We start from the raw sequence: 19,627 nt of genomic DNA on the forward strand, positions 1-19,627 counted from the left end.
TTCCTCTTGGGAATAGGGCGAACGTTTCTCTTCAACAATTATATGCTTGGTATATTTTGTCTGTTATTTACCTTAAGCAAGAAATACTCTGGTTAATTAGATAAAGTGAATGAGTGTTTTATTAGACAAGATGTGATCAGGATGAGTGACTGTGGTAGTATAGAACTGGTTTTTTGATCCCAAGATGGTGGGTTCGATCCAGACTTAGACTGGTAGTATCTGAAGGTGTTAAAATACGCCAGCCTCGTGTTGATAGATTCATTGTCAGGTCTAGAAACTCCTGGGGGACAATATTTCTTGCACCTTGGGGTCACTGAAAACGGGAAAAATGATTTATGGTATCTAAAATAAATAAAATTGTTTTTCAATTGCTAGTTTTAGACAAAGTAATTTTGATTAATGAACTGTGCTTGATAGGAACACACGTCCGAATATTCTCGGAGTTGCAGAAAATCTTCACTTGAATTTCATCTTGAAGCTAACATTAAATAGCTCCAAAGCTAGATTACAGTTGTTCCAAACACAACATTACCAAACAGCAGATATAACGCTTAGGAAAACGCAAATGAATAGATCGCGATACTAGAAGGCGATCAATTATAAGATAATCGAGTCTAGTACGAGCGGGGCAATGTGGTGGAAAAGTATTCAGGTCCGATAAATCGTCGATCGGAGCAAACCAGAAACTGTTCGAAGTTGGACTTCTTCTGTCCTATGTAATATATAAACCCAAATAAACCAACCTTACTACCCGCAAAGGAAAGGAAGATGTAAGCCTTAAAGTAGGTTTATTAAAAATCAAAGGTTCTAATGAAAGATAAATAAATTCATAACAAGAAATAAACACAGATCATACATTCTTTTGGAGAGTACTCACAAGTGATTGCGTGTGGAGGTTGTCAACATATCGCCTTCCTAGCGACCTGCATGAGATAATATAATTGGCATACTTCAGTATCAGAGATGGGCTAGGGTCCCCATGCATTCTTTCATCAGGAGAAAACTATTCACCTCGGAGATGATATGTTTCGATATTATTCCAAACTAATATATAAAGCACCACCGAGAAGGTTCAGACCCCGCAGAAAGAAAAAAATGCTCCTCAATAATGACTAAAGGCAAGAAGAAAATGAGGAAAAACTGCGTCACATGTGGACGGCTGTCAAAAAAAATGGAAAAAAGGTAATGATTCGCGCAGAAAAAATAAAATGGCTACCTCCAAAAGAGCCCAAAAGTAAAACAATAAGGTTACCGCTAGGTCGCACGATGGCAAGACATAAAAGGAGTGTAAGAGCGTGTCAGTAAAATAAAACATTAATCCAGAGTAAAATAGAAAGTAAAGGTAAGATAAATGTCTCCTTCACTGTGTACCAAAATACGATTTATTCCACTCAACCGCACGACAAACATACAAAATAGGGCATCAAAGTGCCATGCAGAAATGTACCAAAACGCAAAGTCACTCACTATAATAATACTTACATAATACCGTAGATTATCCCAAATTACCAGACTAGATATTTACAAAACCATGGCGTACATAACTACCACAACGTCTCAAGGAAACAGCTTTGATGAAGATTGCCACGGAGGCATTAACAAAGAAGACTTAGAGACCTTAACCTAACCCCATGGCAGAACAGCCCTTGAAGGGCCTTGGCCTACCAAGCGACCGCTGTTCAGCCCAAAGGCCTGCAGATTACGAGGTTTCGTGTGGTCAGCACGATGAATCCTCTCGACCGTTATTCTTGGCTTTCTAGACCGGGGCCGCTATCTCACCGTCAGACATTTCCTCAATTCTAATCACGTAGCCTGAGTGGACCTCGAACCAGCCCTCAGATCCAGGTAAAAATCCCTGACGTGGTCGGGAATCGAACCCGGGGCCTCCGGGTATGAGGCAGGCACGCTACTCCTACACCATGGGGCCGGCGATCCAAAATACCAGGGACGTATAAACGGACATGTCAGTCACACCAACAATTAAGGAGTAGACCGTATCGTGCCACAACAGTGAACTGATACATATAAATAAGGTGGGAATTAAGATAAGAAACACACGTATAATGTGGCGAGACGTCGAAAATAGGCAAAACCCAAGCAAGGGGTGAAAAAATATGACAATACCTACAAACCATAAAGTTCAGTCGAACGGTAACCAAAGTGCCACCAACATGGCAAGATAAAAAAAAGGCACAGTATTAATCAAGATAAAGTGGACATAGAGTCACAGAATTACCAAGTTAAGTGAAAATAAAGAATTATAGATTCTGCGCGAATCTCCAGCATAACATCATTTTAATCTATTATAAATATTATAATATATTAAGAAGGCCTGCATTATGTTTCTGAACTCCATTTTTGCTTCTTTTCGAAGTTCAAAGCAAAAATATCATTAGGAGACTTAAAATCAAGGAGGTAGAAAAACCAAAGGTACGAGAGGGGATAATATTGCCATCTTGTGACAGTATGATAAACTATCAAGTGTAAGATTGTCAGTACAGAAAGAAAGCAAAGATTTCGTAACATTAATTAAACATATGTGAAATTGAAGATAAATACAGATAGAAAAGCAGGAGTGTCTCACATTATAGTTGTCGTACTTCCTCCATGGATGATTTTGGTAATCAGAAAACAATGTATGATATATGCAGTTACTCGAATCGAGAAAATTGTAGGTGAAAACATTTGTGCTCTTTACGAGCACTCCACACAAAGCCATAAATCGCTTAAACATGACTACAAACGCTTTCATACACTTAAAGGAGCAGTCCAGTCTAAAATGCTTTGTCGGCATGATTGGCTTAAAAAGAACAGAAGAAATAATTACAAGAATGCCGGGTTTAGACCGAAATCGATGTGGTTTCGAGAAGTGGAAATAGCAGAGCTTAGAATACACACGCGTGATGTCATTTACTGTACCATCCTGTCTTACGTGTAAACAGTGGAGCATTTAATTGTACATTCGAGCGTTAAAAACACAATTGGCTCATTATATTCTACTAAAATATGTATAATACAATTATTGTTTTCTCACTTTTATAAATAAATAGGAACTTAGACCTAAAGAACATCCTCTTCGATAAATTCCGTCAGGTTCAGGGAAGTTGTTACTTATCCGATTAACTACACATGATAGTATAAAGCATGATTCTTAAGACCAATTGCAGTCCACGAATTATTCCAACCTACAACTGTTTATATGCTAAGAATCTCTACGTTTTAGGAATTGGATATCCCGGGTTAAGTCACGCAATTTTTTTAGAGTTGTTAATTTTTATGGCTAAGGAGTGTTGTATTATTAAACACCCCTGTACCAAGAATTAAGTTACCGAATGGACGAATAAATGTTACACACTTTACACACATCCCTACAGTTCGTTTTTACTTTGGAGCTCATGAAGACACACGCTTTCGATATTAGTTGGCACAGGAATACAACTTTCACATTTATACCATAAAATGTGTACTTCTGCCTCTGCCTAATACAAAAAATGTCTTTACTGAATGACAATTGCTTGTCACTAATCTGACTGTGTAGATTTCTTGTTGAGTTCGAAACAACATATGAGTGCCACACTATATTGCTAAACTTGAAATCAAAGCGAGGAAGTTTTGAATTTCACGTAGTTCATACATTATGACGATACCCACGAGAATCCCAGTCTTAAGAACCTTAGTTGTATAGGCATTTACCGGAATTCGAGTCCAAGCCACATTTTAATTTATGTGACAATGTCACACACTGTAAGAAATCTAATCTTTGTTACTGTAGTTTATGTTGCTCAAGATGTGTCATTTTGTAATTATTTTGTGTTTATATATTAATGGAGATATGCGGTAGTAAATTATTTTTAGTGTTTAAGTGACGAGGTTGCCAGATTTCTTTATTCGATTTCCCCTTATAAGAGAGAATGTCAATTGATTTGAATTCCTACTGGCAAGTGTTCTGCTAAGTTAAGAACGACGTACTCCATGTGAGGGTTAAAACTTTACAGGTGCTCTCCTCACAAATGTGACTTATCAGCTTTCTCGCCTAAGCCCATCACGTGCAATAAAGCAGACGACCCACTTCCTTTATTACTAGAACAGAACGTGGGATCTTCGGGCATCGCTCAATAAACTCACAATCTACCGTTTTTAAAGCTATCAGTTACCTTGCTTTCCCCCGGCAGTTTACATATTAGATAATGGCACGAGTCAACCCTCAAACACTCACACAGGTAGATCACTAAACTCCAGCAGTGTCACGTCTTGCAGTTCACGCGAAAGTTAGGTACCGCGAGATACAATCATGTGAAAAAGTATTCGTACACCTTAAATGTTAAGAAATGTCGTTTGTAATTGACGCATTGTTCATAGGCCGCTAGAAATGTCACTACTTTTCTATATTTCTGTATTTCGCGAAACATGAATATAAATACGTACCGGAAATAACAATTAGTACTTTAGAAATGTTTGTTTTAACAAACGTATCATCCAATAAGTTCGAAACATAGATGCATAAAAAGTATTCGTACAGGTAGTTTATCGTCACATCAAAGTCCATGATGACATCCCTTGCCACGCAGGTAAGCAGTAAAGGTCGCGTCTTGCACAATGAAGGAAACAGCAGAAGAAGAGAGAAGAATTATAATCCGGGCTCATAATTCCTCTAAATCACTCTCGGAAATATCGAAACTTGTGAAGAGACCAAAATCTACAATTCAGGGAGTTATTGACAGATATGGTGAGAGAAAATATTTTTAAAATGCACGTAGATGTGGACGTCCACGCAAACTAGACGATCGAACTAAAAGACTAATCCTCAGAAAAGTTACGATAATTCCTAGAATTAGTGCTGCAAAACTGAGGTCTAAACTAGGAAATGATTTAAAACTTAATATCTGTGCTTCCACAATTCAAAAGTTTTATATACGAATGGGTATCATTGTAGAAATGCTAGGCGAAAACCTTCAATTATCTCAGCAAATAGGAAGAAAAGACTACAATATGCTACAGACTATAAACATGCTTCTCTATCATTCTGGGATCGAGTTATATTTACGGATGAAAAGTAAATTCACTATTTTTAAGAACATGGCAAAAACGTGTGGAGGAAAAAGAACACAGAACTTTAAGAAAAAAAATTGCTTCATTCTGTGAAACATGGTGAAGGTTGTTTTATGGTTTGGGGGTGCATGAGCTCAGCTGTAGTAGGTTCCTTAGAATTGATAGATGGAAAGTTTTTTTTTTTTTTTTTTTTTTTACTATTTGCTTTACGTCGCACTGACACATATATGGCTTATGGCGACGATGGGATAGGAAAGGGCTAGGAGTGGGAAGGAAGCGACCGTGGCCTTAATTATGGTAAAAACCCAGCATTTTCCTGGTGTAAAAATGAGAAACCACGGAAAACCTTCATCAGGGCTGCCGGCAGTGGGGTTCGAACCCGCTATCTCCCGGACGCAAGGTCACAGCTGCGCGTCCCTAATGGTATACATGGAAGGATAGACCGTAAATATTATATTGAAATTTTGAAGAAACATCTAGCATCTAGTGCCGAAAAAATGGGACTTCTTGGTAATTATGCGGGATATAAATCCAAAGAATATGGCCCTTCATACACGATTGTGGGTTTTATACAGCACATTGAAATATATGATAAAAACTCCACCCCCGCCCCCCTTCCTCCAATCCACGGATTTGAATCCAACTGAACATGTGTGGGCTTATCTTAAAGAGAGACTGAGCACAAGAAATATTTCATCAAAGCCAACTTTGAAAATGGCTCTTTTGGAAGAATGGGGTAGGGCTGAGCCCACCTTCACCTCCAAGCTAGTTCATTCAATGCCTATGCGGCTTGAGGCCATTGTAAAATCAAAAGGATTGCCAACAAAATGCTAAATGTGCACTAAAATCAATGAGGAATGAAAGTAAAATCGGACTGTACAAATACTTTTTATGAGTATGAAATCATGGTATTTTCATCTATTTATGTATTAAGGATAGAGACGTCTATCAATTTTAAGTATATATATATATCTTTACACAGTGTGCAGAAAGCTGACCTATCTATGATATACGAAGTACATGAAAATATGTATACTAAATAAATTATTTTTGTTTCAGTATAAAGTGTACGAATACTTTTTACTTTTTTGACTTCTTACTATGATTGTAGTTCGTAAACCACAAATGCTGTTGCAGTGCTAAGACGTTGGCTCTGTAACTGAGCTTGCATTCGGCTGCTGGTTCGAGTCTGACCTATGTTATCATTGTGCGAGCTGTTTTAGTTTGGTATTTAATGTGATAGTCTGATGCTCTTATCTGGTGACAATGATTGGCATATAAAGACACCAACAGTGACAGCTGGTGGAAAATGTGGGGTAGCACAATGGACACCAAGAGTTGCGGGGTTTGAACTTATACAGGACATACATAGACCTAGCTGAAATCCGATTAATTAATTAGTACCGTAACATGAGTAACTACAAGCATACCTATTTATACAGACAGTTCATCCGGCTTTCGTCCGACTCGTTGGCTGAATGATCAGCGTACTAGCCTTCGGTTCAGAGGATCCCGGGTTCGATTCCCGGCCGGGTCGGGGATTCTAACCCTCATTGGTTAATTCCAATGGCCCGGGGGCTGGGTATTTGTGCTGTCCCCAACATCCCTGTAACTCACACACCACACGACACTATCCTCCACCACAATAACACGCAGTTACCTACACATGGCAGATGCCCCCCACCCGCATCGGAGGGTCTGCCTTACAAGGGCTGCACTCGGCTGGAAACAGCCACACGAAATTAAATTATCCGGCTTTCAAAAGGGGAAAATCGTGCATATTTACTCTAAAACAGCAACATGTTTGGAATCGTTTTCATTTAACAGCTCAGACTGAAATGCAATGTTCTGATGTATCAGGATACAGGGGAGATAGTAACATGACGAGTGCTGCTATCTCCTGACAGCCTACGAATGTGACGAGTTTCGGAACAACAATGCTTTAAACTTTTGATGCCTAAGACAAGATCTTAATTACTGTACAGTGCGCGTGCGTTAATTTTACGCAAAATAGGCGGGAGTTCATTGCACAAGCCGATTAAATAAAATGTTCACACAAATCCCAACAAGAGCCTACTTCAAATAGAAACTCTTTCGATGTTCTTTTAGTTTCTTTTGGAAGTATGTTGGTACCCATGTCCGGGAATTTGACCAATCTTTCTCAGGGCGGATTCTACCTTCTCTTGGTAAACAGATACTGTAGAGAGTTACACTGGTGTAAACTACCCAGAGGTGTCAATCCGTTGGCACTCCTTACATACTAAGTTATAACCTCCGTGTAAGCGCTAGGTAGCTACACGGAGCTAGACATCAATATGACTAGACTGATTTTGAGCAGTATCTGACTTTCGATAGAGGTTCGCTGCGACTGACGTTGAAAATGAAAATGAAAACCTACAACCTGTTTTCCAGTCTTTGACCGGGTCAGGGATGTAATGAATGAATCATATATAGGCTGTCATTACGATGGGGTCGCCACTCCCAAAGTGATTTAAATTAATGAGTGATAGATGCTATGAAATGAGAATGGAGAGTGTTGCTGGAATGAAAGATGACAGGGAAAACCGGAGTACCCGGAGAAAAACCTGTCCTGCCTCCGCTTTGTCCAGCACAAATCTCACATGGAGTGACCGGGATTTGAACCACGGTATCCAGCGGTAAGAGGCCGACGCGCTGCCGTCTGAGCCACGGCGACTGACGTTATCAAGACCAAATTAAAGAACACTCACAGAAATGAAACCAAATCCTATGCAGCTGATGGATGACAAAAGAACATTCCAGAACAAAGATCATTTAAAATACAGAACACTTCAGAAACTAATCCGAGAAAAAGAAACGAAATGCAAAGGAAGAACTCCTCTCAGAGGAATGTGAGGAATTATATCAAAACAAAACCCATTCAACATGTACAAGAAAGTGAGGCAAGCAACAGGTACATACAAAATCAAATAGGATAGGGTGGAGTCCTCATTATCTCGAATGGATACATCTTATCATATGCAGAGAAGAAACTGATTTAATGAAAAGAACTCTTCCATGAATCCAGAACTGCTGATTATGATATTCGAGGAGACGGCGGTGTGTTTATCACAAGAGCAGAAGCGGATCATGACATAAGAACTTCGAAGAATGACAAAGCTCCGAACCCTTACGAGATGCAGTTGAGATACTGACATTTCTAGAGGAAGAAAAATCCCTTACTTTATTGGTCGACTTATTCTACAGTATTTACCGAAGCGGAACCATCCCACATAATTGGCTGGAATCAATTTTCGCAACTCTGCCTAAGAGGACCAAATACGAAAAGAACAAATAGTTTGATGCATCATGTTTTGTACCTGAAAATCCTCTATTTAAGAATTTACCTTAGATGTGGGGAAAAATATCTGAACTTCTCTTTTCGACTTCAGAAGTGGTTTTGGAACTAGAGAGTTATTATTCAACATGGAGATACTAGTCAAACGATGCTGGAATGTTGATGTTGATCTTTATGCTTTTTTTATAGATTATGAAGAAGCTTTTGATACAGTGGCATACTTATAGATGTACCTCAAGAACTTGGACTTCATAGATGTGACATGATAATTATTGTAAATCTCTATTGGAATCAAAATGCTGGGGTAAAAATAGATGTTCAGCTTTCGGAAACAGTCTCTGTTATGAAAGGCTGCATTATTTCCCCGATATGCCTCATATTTCACAAAGGATTGTTCGAGATGACCTTTATGGAAAGAGTGTTAGTTAATGAAGTCATCATTAATAATGTTAGGAATGCCGATGACACTGTCCTACTTGGAACTCGTGTACAGGATCTACAAAAACTGCTCATTGTGGTCAACAAAGCCAACAACATCATGGGCTGAGCACAAAAATGACAAAGTGGATGGATGCCAGCAGGAAATGGGATAGTATTCGAGGCATTCTCAAAATCGGCAACGATAAAACAGAGAAAGTGACTTCATTTGAATACCTGGAATGCCACATAAATGTTGACTGGGGCTTCTCACGTGAGTCCGATGCAGAATACAGCAGGCCAGGACTTTTGTTCAGAAAAAAAAGTTTTAACAAATCAGGATTTGTCCTTAAAACTTTGCAATCGACTAATTCACTATATGGCATCGAAGCCATTCCAAGTGCCTCCAGTCTTTTTTACGTTCAGGTTGTTTGTTAATACGATACAGAAGTACTACATTGGTAATTTTGGCTGTAGCCTTGGATGTTTAGGAGCCAAAAGCAAGCGGTGGAAGGCCCTGAAAGTGCGGTCCTGTAGATACAACGCAGGCGCCATAGAATTCAGAATCGCTGTCTCTCTCACTTCACGTCCCATTAGCTGATATCGTAACATACTCGCGTGTTGTTCTCCTATGCTACACGGCCACGTGACAGACGATTATGTGACCTCTTTCCAGTCAGTCTGGTTAGTAATATTCCACTAGATCACGATGACATTATGGTAGTTCATGTCCTCTCTGGCTATTATCTTGTCCTCTATACATCGAGAAATGAGAATTAACATTCTATATATGACGTTTTACAGTGACATTTCTGTCAAGTGTGTCGTAACCAGTAATATCTCACAATTCATACTTCATGTGATAATTATCTAGTAGTAAGACGGTAAATTCTCTGCGTGTGTAACAAGTTGCATTTCTAGCTGTGCAGATCTATCCAAAAGTCAATACTGACTTTTAGTAGGCCACTAACCTTACTGTAGAATCTTTCTTCCGAATGCATTATTTGGACTTTTGTTGATATAGATAATGTCAAGGATGTTTCAACGTTGTTGAATATGATAATGTGATGGTCCCGGTTGAATTATAAATACATAAGCCTATTATTTAACTCCATGGAGCACAAAATTGTAATTATATGGAAGTAAATTATTAAATGGAGCCGAGAGAGAGCATTTGGAAACGAGATGCAGCTAATCATCTGTCAGCAAGTTGAAGGAATACTAGACATTCTGAAATCCACAAATATAGACTCCACTTCTAAGACTTCTCTTGGTTTTAATTTCTTTTTCGTCCTGGTATTTTCAAAATAGAATATTTGTTGAAAGTTGTAATAGATAATGAATTTATTAGTTCCCTTGCGACATATCTTCTGTCCTGTATACTGAGAAGGTTGGCCGTGCGGGAAGGGGCGCGCAGTTGTGAGCTTGCATTCGGCACATAATTGGTTCGCACCCTACGTTCGGCAGACCTGAAGATGTTTTTCCGTAGTTTCCCATTTTCACTCCAGTTAAATGCTGGGGCTGTACCTTATTTAAGGCCACGGCCGCTTCCTTCCCGATCCTAGCCCTTTCCTATCCCATCGTCGCCATAAGACCTATCTGTGTCGGTGCGACGTAAATCAACTTGTAAAAAATAAGAATCTGTCCTGTGATGTAGGCTATATGATACGAACAGCATGACATCTACTACTCCCAAAATATGCACAGGCTTGTTAGGTACATTGGAGGAATATTCATGGGTTTTCACACCTAAGTATTAAGGAGGAGTTCTGTCCTGAAAGTGAATATATGTACTCCTTCATGAAGCGAGGGAGTGCCTGACTACAGTTGATCACAATAGCTATGTCATCTCATAAGAATGTATTACTTAGTTCGAAACCCAGTGTCGACAACCCCGAAGATGGTTTTCTGTGGTTTCCCATTTTCACACCAAGCAAATGCTGCGGCTGTAATACAATTAAGGCCACGGATGATTCTTTCCCGGTCCTAGCCCTTTCTTATCCCATTGTCACCATGAGACCTAACTGAGTCGATGTGATGTTAAAATCCTGATAAAATAATGTATTACCTAGTGTTGGCTGATGTTAATATACGTTACCTTTAGGAATTAAGGTGGACTACCAGCCTTTTTTGAGCATATCAGATCTCTCATGAGATCAGCTGTGCTGGAAATGGGCATGTATGCACAAAATTAAATATATTACGAATAATTAAACTCAAGATTCTTTAAAACATCAAAAGTAACTCAATCTATGCAGGGATATTGTTTGAAATGGAGTGGAATGTTGACTTAGGGAAACTTCAAAAATGTATAGGCAGTCGCCAGTCACAACACAAAGGGAAAATTCAGTACATTTTTTTTCTGGGGATACTCTTCGTGTAGTCATAAGCTTCTCGCTTGTAATTCTCTTTCACTGTTGAATGCGTTACCACCAGTTGACATATGCTTTATCGGTTTGCATTTTGAACTTAATGTTTCTCCAAATATGGTGTTTTATGGTAGGCAGACTTATTTAAGCTGAACTCTAAATTGTAATTAACTCTTATATGTGTGTTCTAAGTACCTGCATTCAAACTTACCCTCATTATTTGTTTACATCACTCTTGCTCACAACAATCTTGTATCGCTAAGGTCACGTGTTCACAAGTCCAAAACGTTGCTCGGAATAGTGGGAATGTTGGCATGGACTGTATGAAAAACAAAAGTGTCATCAAACAAAATGGAATATAATACAGTTTCAAGTGAGGATTTGATTCTATTTTCTATGTTTATTTTCTCCTAACGTGAGAAAAGGGCAGCAGATCGTATTTAGCATCCCTTTAATACTTAACTTATTGCTGGAATATTTATTATATTGTATTTAAATAAAACGCCAGCCATAAAAAGTAGTCTTTGAAGCTATAGGAGAAAATTTTACCCACGTGCAGGCATATATATATAATTGAACAATTCCGTCGAAGTGGAACACTATCCTGGGAATCATTGTTAACCAAATTTATTTTTTGATTGTGCATTCTTATCGAGTTGTGGACACGCGACCTTCAGAAACCTTACGTGTTGTAATGGTGTAAGTAAAATGTAATAACGAATAAATCTCTGTGTGCAGGTCCTGTCGCTGGGAGCCGATGTGTTGCCGGAGTACAAACTTCAGTCTCCGAGAATCCACAAATGGACAATCCTGCACTACAGTCCTTTCAAAGCCGTGTGGGACTGGATTATTCTTCTTCTAGTCATGTACACGGCCATTTTCACACCCTATGTAGCGGCTTTCTTGCTCAACGAGCCCGACTTTACCAACAGGAAAAGCAAGAAGTATGGCGAGGATCCCATCGTTGTTATAGATCTCATAGGTTAGTAAAATCTTTCTTACCTACACTAGAAGTTGGATGATCAATTAATAATTTGTAGGCATCATTTTTATGTATTTAGTTCTTATTATTCAGTTCCTAAATGACACTTGATACAGGTATGAAAGTATTAGGTTGCCTATGCGTAGTAGTAGTAGTAGTAGGGGATCCGATGACCTAGCCCCTCTCAACAGCAATCATCATCATCAGTATTACTAGGTGTTTTCCTGAGTGTAGAATAGAATAAACCAAACCAAACCCCATGGCACTACAGCCCTTGAAGGGCCTTGGCCTACCAAGCGACCGCTGCTCAGCCCGAAGGCCTGCAGATTACGAGGTGTCGTGTGGTCAGCACGACGAATCCTCTCGGCCGTTATTCTTGGCTTTCTAGACCGGGTCCGCTATCTCACCGTCAGATAGCTCCTCAATTCTATTCACGTAGGCTGAGTGGACCTCGAACCAGCCCTCAGGTCCAGGTAAAAATCCCTGACCTGGCCGGGAATCGAACCCGGGGCCTCCGGGTGAGAAGCAAGCACGCTACACCTACACCACGGGGCCGGCTGTGTAGAATAGAATGCAGTGATTTTATTACTGTTAAATTACGTACAACAGATCAGAATGTCTGAAACTTGTATTAAAACAAGACATTTTTCAAACAGCACACAGTTTTACTTGCAATCCTATCATTAACAGTGCGTGAGAGAGAAAGAGTGTGTTTTTACAGCGTTTAAAGTAATCAAATCAAAATTGAAGAAGGAAAACTGTACTTGAAAATGTTGAGCCTGTGATATTTCCTGACAGAACTTGAGATAAATATTGTAAACTTTGTGTTAGAAAAGCAGCGCAAAGTTTCGTAATAATATTCCTGTGGCAATAAATAAGCAAACGAATCGAAATATTGAAATACGAATTGAGTTAAATTACTTCTCTGCTTGTTAACCAGGTGAATAATATTTACACCTGACGGTTAAACAACAAATGCAATGGAGAAGCTATGGCCCTCAAATATGAAATGTTGAGCCTCCCTCATATGGTGAGAAAATGTTAAAACTAGTGGAAAATAATATAAGTTTACTAATACAACATACTGAACGGATATATAGCCTACACATAATTTCTCTCATGCTTCTTAAGCGAACAATCGGGAATGGAACCCGGAACCCCTGTGACCAAAAGCCAGCACGCTAACCATTTAGCCATTGAGCCGAACGCTAGCCTAATGAGTGATACATAGCCCTGCGCCTCCACCTGGGAAAAGCTGCCCTTTAGCACCCTCATCACGAAGTCTAAGGACTTGTACGCTTTGCTAATTACACTTCCTACGTCCGTGTCCCATTTTAGATCTCTCTTTAAGTGGATTCCTAGGTATTTGCATAAGTCACTCTCTACCAGAGCGTCCGATCCAAGACATTACTGAAAGCCTCCTTGCCTATGTTTCTTTCCCATTTTTATGAGACTGCGTTTTCGAGAATTTATTTTCATTTTGTTATCGAATGCCCACTTATGGAGTATATTTATATCGGCTTATAATAACCTAGTATCGCTATTATTCTGTATTTTTCTGTATATTATGCAGTCGTCCGCAAACAATCTGCATTCACTTCGAATTTCGTTCGGCAGTTCGTTGATAAATGCCGCAAATAGGAGTGGCCTTGTAACACAACCCTGTACTACTCCCGACGTTATAGAAACTTCGTCGGAGTATTTATTTCCCACCTTTACCCTCTGCGTGCGGTCTGTCAAAAATTCCTGGATTCACAGGACCACCCTTTTATGAATGTTTGTTTCCACCATGTGGTACCACATTAAATGCTTTAGCAATAGCAATTACACCTTTGTCTAATGACTCGCTAATATCTTGAAAGAGCGACAGTATCTGGCTCTCGCAGGAGAAACACTTCCTAAAACCGTATTGACGGCCATTAATCCATGAACTCTCCTCCCCTTGATCTCTTAGATATTCTGAAATGAGGTGTTCCACTTGTTTGCATACAATGGGTGTAAGGTTATTGGGTCTATAGTTGTCCATTAGCAGCCTGTTGCTCCCTCTAAAAATCGGGACTACAGTTGCTTTCTTCCAGTCGTCTGGAATTTGCGTATTGATGAGAGACTCAGTAAATACTACAATATTTACAAGTAGCGTAGAATAGCTCTACCTCCCAGTTTCAGAACCTCTCCACCAATATTATCAGGCCCTGTCGACTTAATTTTCCTTGAGTTCTTAATTATTTCCCGAATTTTTCTACGGCTAATTTGGAAGAAAGAACAACCAGTGTTGTCGATAATGGCTATCGCCAGGCTATTCTGCTCATTAAATACGTTCCCATACCTACGATTAGCTATCACCTTCTCTGTACATTATCATTGACATATCACGGCTGGTCCCTTTCCTTTTCCTAACATACTTAAAGAGATTTTTCCACCCATTTTCCCTGGAAGAAAGTATACATTTCATGTATTTGTCATGAGCAGCTTTCTTTTCAGAAGCGAGTTCTTTGGGCAGCTTGTGAAACCTATTCGTATGCTCCGAACTAAATTGCCTTTTGTTGTACGCCTTCCTTATTTTCATTTTAGGGCTCATCATTTTACTACTGTAGTGTTCGAGATCTGGGTTCCGGGGCACAAACTGCTCAATAGCCCTATTAATAATATCAACGAAGTTATCCCATATTACGTTCATGTGCCCGCATTGTGATGCTCAGCTGGGAAATATTTGCCATAGAAACACTTGGAATTTAAAGGGGTCAGCTTTACTATACTGGCAGAATTTTAATTTCTCCTCATTATCTACTTTAATGTTTAAGGGATATCTAATATTTAATTCTGCAGAAGAGTGGTCGCTAATTCCTGGTACTGACATACAACTAACGTGTAAGTCATCGGGTCTTACAAGATAAATATCTAAAGTGTTGTTTCCTCTAGTAGGAAAGTCTACTACTTGGGTAAATCCATCATCTCCAATTAGCTTGTTTATCGTTAGGTTACCTGCAATTATAAAACTATGAACACGTAGAATGTATAAATCTAATTGTATGTGTTACGGAGTTTTGGTGGACCAGCAGAGGTGAAAGAAGGTGCTGGGTGGAATAGGTCTCAACTTACGAAATTAAAGTTAATTTAAAACTTTAACAAGGTTATATTTTCTTTTCAAGATAAATATATAACAGAATATAACAGGTACCAAGTAGCAGATCAACAAATTAAGAAAGTACAATTACAGTTTGTTACTGGATTTGGGCTTCGAGCCGCAGACTCACAATCCTTGAGCTATAAGCCCAACTTTACCTATACACAAGGTTCAACAAAGGGGCAGAAAACCCCAATCATGCCAAGGAGCACTTGCTCCCAATTACCCAGTAAAGCCTCCTCGAGGCACACAGAAAATCCACTTTTAAGAAAGAGCAAACCCGCTCTCAAAGATCAAGCCTATACAAAGGCCACACCAAACTCCACCTTCAATCTGCCCTCCAGGCACACAAGAACAGGGGTAATAATACCCAATCTACTGAGGCCTATTCAGTAAAGAAACAGGTCAATTACATGGCCCAAAATTCTGAGTTGAATGGAGGCGTAACTTGCACTCCTAATACATTTTTAAAACCTATTTGGCACTAGGCCGCATATGCAAGGGCTAATCCCATACTACGGAGGTGACACAAACTTATTTACATTACGAAGGGAGAAAAAAATGGAAATGAAAACGTAGTCACCTCAGAACAATATGAGTGGGAGCTCGAGAGGGTTAGGCACTCTCTATCAAAATTTATAGTTAAAAAGCCAAAATTTTACCAAATGTCTATTACATTTTAAGGATAGGTTACATGAGAAAAGTTTCGAACCTGCCCCGAGGGTTAAACTGCTGAGCTAGCAAGAAATAAAGTTATTAAACGGCCATTACCTTCTGGGTGAACTGCTGCCCGAAGAAAGAGGCGCTTCCCGCCCCCAGCTACATAATCACACTAGGAGAGATGTTACTGAAGTGGCCCCGAGACCAGAAAATCAGCAGTTTATATACCCTCGCGGAAAATTCGAGACCTTTCATGAATGATAGGACACACCCACAGCAGTTTATTGGTTACAGAACACAGTTACAGAGCAGGTTGGGGAAGAAAGCCCCAAATGGCCGAAAATTAATTTAAGAAATTCGGGATTGGTTAATTTCAAAACTGGCGGAAAGAAAGGATTATACTGCCAACCCAAACAATGACTGAAATAAATTTAACAAAGAACAAACTTATGAATACCAAATTTCTTTAAAAAAATGTTCCTTCAATTCGCACTAGGGTGCACAATTGTAGTTCTTAAGTAGTGCCATCTAGAAGAGAATGTTCACACTTCTTACTACAGAGAAAACAAAAACAAATCGAAACCGACATAGTTCAGAACACTTCAAAATTTACAGTAAAGACATCTTCTGAGAAACCTTAGAATTAATGTGGCTGTTAAAGTTCAGGCTTTCTCCAGTAGAGGAGTTTCAACTGGCGCAATGTTTGAATTAGCGGCGTGGAGGTGTACCGCCCGGTACAGTATGTACTTAAGCTTTTAAGAACAAAGAGTAATTTGCGACATGCAGAAATGAATCATATGAATTATTTTGTAAAATATATTCAGATTTCAATAGAAATCTAAACCTTATTTAAACACAGAAAGCTACTATGACACGTATCTGTTGTCGTCATCTGAGGATAATTGATTATTTTACCATCAAGAGACAGCGATTATTTATAACAGCCGATATATAATGAATATATTGCTTAGCACGTTCTTACATTTTCTCAATAAAAGGACAGGAATGTGATAGTCATCAAGTTTTTGTACGTCAAGTGCATAAAAATGTTGCCTGATAATTGGCGTTTCTTCATTATCTGCACAGTTGTCTACGTAATTGAGAAAAGGAGTGTTACGAGAAAATGTCAGAAATCCATTTTTTCACATTATCTGACGACGTGTTTAGGTATATCTCCTCAGTGGCAGAGATTATTTTTTATTAAAAAGTACAATGATTATCGTACCTAGACACATGACGCTCAGCAAATGAACAATCTGGAAAAATCTTCCGAGGAGAGAAGGAAATTGTGAAGTATGTAACTTAATCATCTACAGTGGTGACACTTGGTTTATGTTGTCATCTTTGGCCATCACACCGCAGTACCTGAATTACATATTTTCGTTGAAGAAACAAAACCTCGTATGTCACAATGCACCTCCTATTCATTATTTTCCTTAAGACTGGCCACACCTACCAGCCCACATGGATATGCATTTCATCGGAACATTTTTAGCTGTGTTCATTTTCCTATGCCGATGAGTAAAGAAAAATGAACCTTGGCGTCCCGGACGGTAGAAATGCATGTTTGAATGACGTATTTACGTACTCCTACAATATAATATATTTAAAGTTAATTTTTATTTACTCATCGGCATAGGAAAATGAACACAACGAAAAATGTTCTGATGAATCGCACATTCATGTGTGGCTGGTAGGCGTGACCAGTCTTCAGGAAGATAATGGATAGGAAGAGCATTGTGACGTACGAGGTACTGTTTCTTCGCCGATGATATATAACTCATTGGCACTTTTATCAGGGGTCTTATCACTCTGGATATGATTGTACAGAATAACACTAAACTAACAATCACATCCATGCAATATTTGCCTCCTCTTGATTGGACTTCTGAAACGACTTTGGTGAGCAGAAAATCTTTCCTTCTTGGAATAGTCTAAGCTCTTATTAGTTCCGAAATAACAGGTTCATTTGCAATATTCGGAACAAGTTTAACAGAAAGCATAATGTAGGCTACTGTATCTCACTAGAGACAGAATCTGGGCTTAGTACTGTTAATGTCTTGTGGTGTTTATGTAATTACATCAGATGCAAATATAATCATGTACCTGTACTTGAACCACCTTGTCATATACAGTATTGTCACTCTGGGCAAATGACATATCAACTGGAACAATTTCAACTCAATGCTTCGTTTCATTTATTTTCTACAATATAAGCTGTATGATGAATTCATTTTATGAAATGTTTAAATGAATTTCCAATCTCTGACAATCCAGAAAGATTGAGGAGTGTTAACGTAAACTATGGCATTATTAATAGCGTGCTTGCTATTTGTAAGGAAATGCTGTATTTCGTCGCTGCGCGGGCAGAACGTCGTATCGCGCAATTTTCTTGCTATCCATTATTTCCTTAAGACTGGTCACGCCTCCCACACATGGATATGCAGTCCATCAGAACAATTTTCGTTGTGTTCCCCATGTGACCTTGCAGCGGTGGAGAGGCTTGCGTATCCCAACGAATCAGACAGCCGAGCCGCAGGTGCAACTATATCGGATGGGTGTCTGTCGAGAGATCAGACATGAATTGTTCATCGAAAGGGAGGTAGCAGCCTTTCGGAAGTTAAGAGGGCGGCAGTCTAGATGATTGACTGATATGGCCTTTTAATAATACTCAACATGGTTTAGCTGTGTTGATACTGCTACACGGCTGAAAGCAACGGGAAACTACAGCCGTAACCACCTCCCGAGGACATGCAGCACTCTCTGTATGAATGATGTACTGATGATGGCATCCTCCCGAGTAAAATATTCCGAAAGAAAGTAGTCCTCCATTCGCATCTCCGGGTGGGGACTACACGAGTGGGAACAATCATCAGGAAGATGGATACTGCCATTCTACGAGTCGGAGCGTGGAATGTTAGAAGTTTGAATCGTTGTGATAGGTTAGAGTATCTGAAAAGGGAGATGGATAGACTAAAAATGCCTGTACTTGGTTTAAGTGAAGTACATTGGCAGGAAGAGCAGGATTTTTGGTCAGGCGACTACAGAATTATCAACACTAAATCAAACGGGAAATGCAGGAGTTGGCTTAATAATGAATAAGAAAATAGGGCAGCGGGTAAGCTATAACGACCAGCATAGTGAAATGATTACTGTTGTCAAGATAGATACCAATCCAATGCTCACCACAATAGTGCAGGTCTATATGCCTACTAGTTCAGCAGATGATGAAGAAATCGAAAGAATATATGAAGAGATAGAAGGTTTAATACAATATGTAAAGTGTGACGATAATATAATTGTGATCAGGGACTGAAATGCAGTGGTAGGCCATGGAAGAGATGGTAATACAGTAGAATTTGGATTGGGACAAAGGAATGAAAGAGGAAGTCTGATGGTTGAATTCTGCACCGAGCATAATTTAGCCCTTGCTAATATTTGGCTCAAATACCACAAAAGACGGCTGTATACGTGGACGAGACCTAGAGACACTGGAAGGTACCAAATAGACTACATTATGATTAGGTAGAAATTTAGAAACCAAGTGTTGGATTGTAAAAATTTCTCAGGAGCAGACGTGGACTTTGACCACTATTTGTTTGGTCATGAAAAGCCACCTGATGTTGAAGAAATTGAAGAAAGTAAGGAATGCAAGCAGGTGGGATCTAGACAAGTTGAAAGAAAAGAGTGTGAGGGACTGTTTCAAGGAA

General features: G+C 39.3%; 1 protein-coding gene across 1 annotated transcript in view; it reads left to right on the forward strand.

Moving 5' to 3' along the window:
• Positions 1 to 19,627, forward strand: part of sei (seizure) — a 520,652-nt gene that overhangs the window by 60,803 nt on the left and 440,222 nt on the right. Inside the window, exon 2 of the mRNA XM_068225985.1 lies at positions 11,890 to 12,133. Coding sequence (XP_068082086.1) covers positions 11,890 to 12,133 — 244 coding nt within the window. The remainder of the gene's footprint in view (positions 1 to 11,889; positions 12,134 to 19,627) is intronic.

Source organism: Anabrus simplex, chromosome 2, assembly GCF_040414725.1.
Source record: "Anabrus simplex isolate iqAnaSimp1 chromosome 2, ASM4041472v1, whole genome shotgun sequence".
Lineage (NCBI taxonomy): Eukaryota > Metazoa > Arthropoda > Insecta > Orthoptera > Tettigoniidae > Anabrus > Anabrus simplex.